The sequence below is a fragment of the Hyla sarda genome, chromosome 2, assembly GCF_029499605.1.
Source record: "Hyla sarda isolate aHylSar1 chromosome 2, aHylSar1.hap1, whole genome shotgun sequence".
In the NCBI taxonomy this organism is placed as follows: domain Eukaryota; kingdom Metazoa; phylum Chordata; class Amphibia; order Anura; family Hylidae; genus Hyla; species Hyla sarda.
In genome coordinates, this window is record NC_079190.1 from 487,302,613 (window position 1) to 487,309,481 (window position 6,869).

Sequence of the window (6,869 nt, forward strand, 5' to 3'; positions counted from 1 at the left end):
ATACAATGCTACGGACAGTCCAGATCTGTGAAATGTGTCAATGGCCGGAAGAACCGACTAATCAGAATGGGCAATTTACTGGTGAAACACCTGTATTACTGAAGCGTATGCACTGACTGATGTACAGTACAGGGAGGTATTACATGTTCTGTACTCTTTACCTGTACCAGGGTTGGCTGCTCCTTTGTACAACAGGTGCGGGCGACTCCATTTTACTTTTTTAGGACACTGTGTACTGTACAGGACCCTGAAGAAGCTCCTGTCCTCTACATAGACCAGTGTTTCCCAAGTTTTGCAACAGCTGGGGGCTCCATGCTTTGGAAACATTGACACAGACAGTGATTTACAGCTCCCAGCAGATCTTTATTACTTTTAAGTGTAAGGATTTGCTTTATCTATATTAGTTATCTACTTATTTTTCTTTAATTCTCACTTTTTCCTATTTTTTTGGATTACATTTTGGTGCCTTTAGAACCAATTACCAGGTTTTCATAGCGTTCTGGTCTCAACATACAATGACTTCAACATACAATGGTCGTCCTGGAACCAATTAATATTGTAACTTTAGGGACCACTGTATATATATATATATATATATATATATATTATATACTATATTATATATATAGATTTTTTTTTAAACATTTATTTTTTTATTTTATTTTTTAATATGTGGTTTTTTTTTTCCTCTTTCATATTACAGTAAATGATAATACATCTTCAATCAGGGTTCGCTTCGATTCATTTTACGCATTTTGTTATACCTCCTGATAAATAAATTAAAAAAAATGCTAATGCCGCCTTGCATCCGCCATAGAGAACAATGAAGAAACCAAAAAATTTCCTTTCCAGCAATTATACAAGTGTTTCCCAACCAGTGTGCCTCCAGCGTGCCCAGACAGCAAAAAGCTGTTGCTAAACTACAACTCCCAACATGCCCGGACAGTTACTGAAAATAATGTGTAAAAAAATGACAATCACAGTCAGAAAACAGAAACAGATTAGAAAAGAAAATTACATGTTTTTTACGATTTTTTGCACTATTTCGGTACAATCTCCTTTTATGGCAAGATTTAGGGAGAATACTAGTAACAGAAAGAAGCAGCAGGGAAAACGTGTGAACACAGCCTCAGGGGAGGTGTATAACTACTATATATCCTGATACTATAGAGACAGCAGCGGTATACAGATAGAGCTGGAGGTATACAGATAGAGCTGGAGGGGGAAGTGTATAACTACTGTATATATACTAATCCCAAAGACATAGCAGTAGCAGTATACAGCTAGAGCTGGAGAACAGGTGTATAACTATTATATATACTGATCACAGAGAAAACAACAGCAGTATACAGGTAGAGCTGGAGGGCAGGTGCATAACTACTATATATCCTGATCCCATAGAGAGAGCAGCAGTATACAGAGAGAGCTGGAGGGAAGGTGTATAACTACTATATATCCTGATCCCACAGAGAGAGCAGCAGTATACAGAGAGAGCTGGTGGGAAGGTGTATAACTACTATATATATATTCTGATCCCATAGAGATAGCAGCAGTATACAGACAGAGCTGGAGGGGGGAGGGTGTATACTATATATCCTGATCCTATAGAGATAGCAGCAGCAGTATACAGATAGAGCTGGAGAGGAGTTGTATTAACAACTATATATCCTGATCCCATAGAGAGAGCAGCAGTATACAGAGAGAGCTGGAGGGAAGGTGTATAACTATATATATATATATATATATATATATATATATATATATATTCTTATCCCATACAGATAGCAGCAGTATACAGATAGGGTTGGAGGGGAGGTGTATAACTACAATATATCCTTATCCCATAGAGATAGCCGCAGTGTACAGAGAGCTGAAGGGGAGGTGTATAACTACTATAGATATATATCCTTATGCCATAGAGATAGCAGCAGTGTACAGAGAGCTGGAGGGGAAGTGTATAACTACTATATATATATATATCCTTATCCCATAGAGATAGCAGCAGTGTACAGAGAGCTGGAGGGGAAGTGTATAACTACTATATATATATATATATATATATCCTTATCCCATAGAGATAGCAGCAGTGTACAGAGAGCTGGAGGGGAAGTGTATAACTACTATATATATATCCTGATCCTATAGAGATAGCAGCAGTATACAGACAGAGCTGGAGGGGGAGGTGTATAAGTACTATATATCCTGCTCTCATAGAGATAGCAGATGGAGCTGGGAGGAGAGGGGTCTGGGAGTTAGTAGGAGGGATCTAGTAGGTGATTATGTCATCCTGTAGTTCATAGGAAGTAAATTTAACATCCTGTTGTAACCTTTAGGTCATTGTTCCCCAACCAGGGAGCCTACAGCTGTTGCAAAACTACAACTCCAGCATACCCGGACAGCCTGTCCGGGCATGCTGGGAGTTGTAGTTTTGCAACAGCTGGAGGCCCCCTGGTTGGAAGATGTGGAGAGTAATAAAACACATGGATACAGCTGCACTGAAATAAAACAAATGGCGCTGTAAAGGCTAGTGATGGCGGGTGTGCATGAAATAGGCAAAAAAAAAAAAACCTGGAGTGCTTCCTTAATAAAATTGTAAACCGGAACCTAAATCAGTGCTGAAGAAAGAAAATAAAATAAACTTTTGACATATCCTGGATACAAGTCAAGAGGTTTTTATCGGTCAAGGTCTGAGTGTTCTAACAAATCCTTAAAACAAGCAGGGAGAGAAGTGTGCGGCGCGTTCCTCTCCCAGCTCTGTCTGAGACCTGGACCGCCCCTTAGACTTACATTGTAAATGTGACCGCCCCTTAGACTTACATTGTAAATGTGACCGCCCCTTAGACTTACATTGTAAATGTGACCGCCCCTTAGACTTACATTGTAAATGTGACCGCCCCTTAGACTTACATTGTAAATGTGACCGCCCCTTAGACTTACATTGTAAATGTGACCGCCCCTTAGACTTACATTGTAAATGTGACCGCCCCTTAGACTTACACTGTAAATGTGACCGCCCCTTAGACTTACATTGTAAATGTGACCGCCCCTTAGACTTACATTGTAAATGTGACCGCCCCTTAGACTTACATTGTAAATGTGACCGCCCCTTAGACTTACATTGTAAATGTGACCGCCCCTTAGGACTTACATTGTAAATGTGACCGCCCCTTAGACTTACATTGTAAATGTGACCGCCCCTTAGACTTACATTGTAAATGTGACCGCCCCTTAGACTTACATTGTAAATGTGACCGCCCCTTAGACTTACATTGTAAATGTGACCGCCCCTTAGACTTACATTGTAAATGTGACCTCCCCTTAGACTTACATTGTAAATGTGACCGCCCCTTAGACTTACATTGTAAATGTGAACCGCCCCTTAGACTTACATTGTAAATGTGACCGCCCCTTAGACTTACATTGTAAATGTGACCCGCCCCTTAGACTTACATTGTAAATGTGACCGCCCCTTAGACTTACATTGTAAATGTGACCGCCCCTTAGACTTACATTGTAAATGTGACCGCCCCTTAGACTTACATTGTAAATGTGACCGCCCCTTAGACTTACATTGCAAATGTGTCCAGATTACGTGACACAGAGTTGGGAGGTAACACGCTAAGTGCAGACTCCTCCTGTTTGTTGTGATTGGTCGGGGTCTGAACACTCAGACCTTGACCTTTTGTAACATAAGGTAAACTTTAAAGGGGTACTCCGCCGAAAAACATCTTATCGCCTATCCAAAGGATATAAGGGATAAGATGTCTGATCGCGGAGAACCCAGCGATCTCCGGGCCAGTAGCAGCGGTGGCGCCGGCCGGAACACGGAAGCTTGGAGTTTCTGCGTTTGTGACATCATGACACGCCCCTTCCGTTTATGTCTATGGGAGGGGGCGTGATGGCTAGTACGTAATCATCATGCCTCCTCCCAAAGACCTGAATGGAGGGAGTGTGGCAGCTGTGGTCATAAGTCATACGCCACAGAGCAGAGTGCGCTCCGTGCACGGATGACTTGGGTGCTGCAACGGTCCCCAGCGATCGGACATCTTATCCCCTATCCTTTAGATGTTTTTAACCCTTTAAAGTGGTACTCCGGCCCTAATACATCTTATTCCCTATCCAAATGATAGGGGATAAAATGTATGATCGCGGGGGGTCTCGCCGACGGGGAACCCCGCAATCTGTCAGATTGCCTGCCAGAGCTTGACGTCACAGGTGGGCGGAGTCGTGATGTTAAGGTACTCTGGCCCCCGTGGTCATCATGCTACACACTTGGAGCCTCCAGCGCTATTAGCGCCGTAGTAGCCCTTTAATATTTCTTTATAGTGGTCAGAGTTCCTGTTTTTACATTAAGCTCCAAAATAAAGCTGTATACCGTTAGCTCCAGAGCTCCATCTAGTGGTGGGTGAAGGAAGCCAGAACTTTATCTTTTTAATTCAGTCTATGCAGGTGAGCACATTCCCAATAGAAAATAATTCACAGACTTCAATGTCCTCAATGAACCTTGGGTCATTTTTGGCGATCTCCAAGTCTCGATGAGAATAACATAAAATAAAACGACCCTCAACAACCTCCATCTTTGTTCTTCCTACTTTCAGGTACTTTCTAGTTGACTTCTATTCTCCACCCAACATCGTTCCCAGCGTGCTGGACCATCTATCCCGTGACATCGATGTCATCAGACCAACCATCCTGAAACACGATGAGGAGAAGCCACCAGAGAGGCCGTGTCCCGGAATGCTTCCCCCTACCAATCTTGAGTCAAAGTTCAGCCGTAGGAAGAAGAAATGAGGCGGAGTCCATCGATGTGGAAGCTGGCTTGTGTATAAAGCATTGTATATTTTTCTTTTCTTAAGTCTGGTAGAATAAATAATAAAATATCATTCAATTTCAATGACGTGCAAGTTTCTTGATGTCACTCGTCTCCCCTTCCTTCCACCAGTTGTATCTGGTCTCCTCCATGGTCTTCGTAGGTATGGTAGAGGCTTCTGTGGGTTCCTTGGAGGAACATTCTATCTCATTTGCCCTAAGGTGATGACAACCTGCGCAGGACTCTCTATACAAGTTTGGATAATCGACCTGATGGGTTAAAAACAGCAAGCCCTTCAGTCCTGGGTAGTAAAAACTAGGGATCGACCGATTATCGGTATGGCCAATATTATCGGCCGATAATCACGATTTTGGGCATTATCGGTATCGGCAATTATCTTGCCGATAATGCCCCGCACCGCGACCGCCACCCCCTCGACCCGCCGCACCGCACCCCCAACCCACCGCACCGCGTCGCACCCCCCACGTGATGCTAGGCGGTATACCGGTATGGATTTTTTCCCATACCGCTATACCGGTCGGGCCCCTCCCCCACCCTCCGAGTCAATAAAAAAATTAAACTTACCCGTAATGGGGGTGGTCCAGGCCATCCTTCCTTCATGTAGTGTCTGGGGGCGTTCCGGGTGGAGGGTGGTCCGGTCCGGCCTGTCCTTCTTCTCCCACGGTCTTCTTCTCCACTCCGGGCAGGCTCCGGCCTAGTACGCTGCATAGACGCCTCTACGCCGTGACATCAGGTGCGTCGCTGCGCACGGGCGTCACTGCGCAGCGACGTCTATGCAGCGTACTAGGCCGGAGCCTGCCCGGAGTGGAGAAGATAACCGCCGGAGAAGAAGGACAGCCCGGACCGGACCACCCGGAACGCCCCCGGACACTACATGAACGATGGATGGATGGCCCGGAGCACCCTGGCAGGTAGGGGAGAGAAGCAGGTGGTGGCGGCGGCGGCCTATGGCCCCGCAAAAGCCACTGCAGATCATTGATTTAAAGCGCCCGCTTTAAATCTATGATCTGCAGCGGTGTCGCAGGGGGTTAAATAGCCGATAACTTATACCGGAATATCGGTATAAGTTATCGGCTATCGGCCCTAACCTGCACCGATTATCGGTTTCAGCCCTAAAAAAACGATATCGGTCGATCCCTAGTAAAAACCCAATGGCAGGCCCAGTTTGTCTTTGCTATGCTTACTGAATAGGGCAGTGTTTCCCAACCAGGATGCTTCCAGCTGTTGCAAAACTACAACTCCCAGCATGCCCGGACAGCCGTTGGCTGTCCGAGCATGCTGAGAGTTGTAGTTTTGCAACAGCTGGAGGCACCCTCATTAGGAAACAATAACATAGAAACTCCTTGCATTCAATTGACACACTCGTTTTTTGACGTATCTTGGGTCTCCCATACAGAACTATTGCATTTTGTTTATTTCTGTATCTTTTGCTTAAATAGGCAATCTCATTAAAACAAATTTTTGCTATGCACTCCTTCTGATAAATAAAAAATCTTTCTAATGTACTTTGTTTAAAAAAAATGAAGTTTTGTTTGTGTTTAACCCCTTAAGGACTCAGCCCATTTTGGCCTTAAGGACTCAGCCAATTTAATTTTTACGTTTTCATTTTTTCCTCCTCGCCTTCTAAAAATCATAACTCTTTTATATTTTCATCCACAGACTAGTATGAGGGCTTGTTTTTTGCGCGACCAGTTGTCCTTTGTAATGACATAACTCATTATATCATAAAATGTATGGCGCAACCAAAAAACACTATTTTTGTGGAGAAATTAAAAAGAAAAACGCAATTTTGCTAATTTTGGAAGGTTTCGTTTTCACGCCGTACAATTTACGGTAAAAATTACATGTGTTCTTTATTCTGAGGGTCAATACGATTAAAATGATACCCATTATTACATACTTTTATATTATTGTTGTGCTTAAAAAAAAATCACAAACTTTTTAACCAAATTAGTACGTTTATAATCCCTTTATTTTGATGACCTCTAACTTTTAAATTTTTCCGTATAAGCGGCGGTGTGAGGGCTCATTTTTTGCG

At 43.5% G+C, this 6,869-nt stretch overlaps 1 protein-coding gene across 1 annotated transcript in view; it reads left to right on the forward strand.

Moving 5' to 3' along the window:
• Positions 1 to 4,894, forward strand: part of MRPS6 (mitochondrial ribosomal protein S6) — a 62,501-nt gene extending 57,607 nt beyond the window's left edge. The window contains exon 3 of the mRNA XM_056559574.1: positions 4,599 to 4,894. Within this exon, the coding sequence (XP_056415549.1) occupies positions 4,599 to 4,791 (193 nt within the window). The 3' untranslated portion in view covers positions 4,792 to 4,894. The remainder of the gene's footprint in view (positions 1 to 4,598) is intronic.
• The last annotated feature ends 1,975 nt before the right edge of the window (positions 4,895 to 6,869 follow it).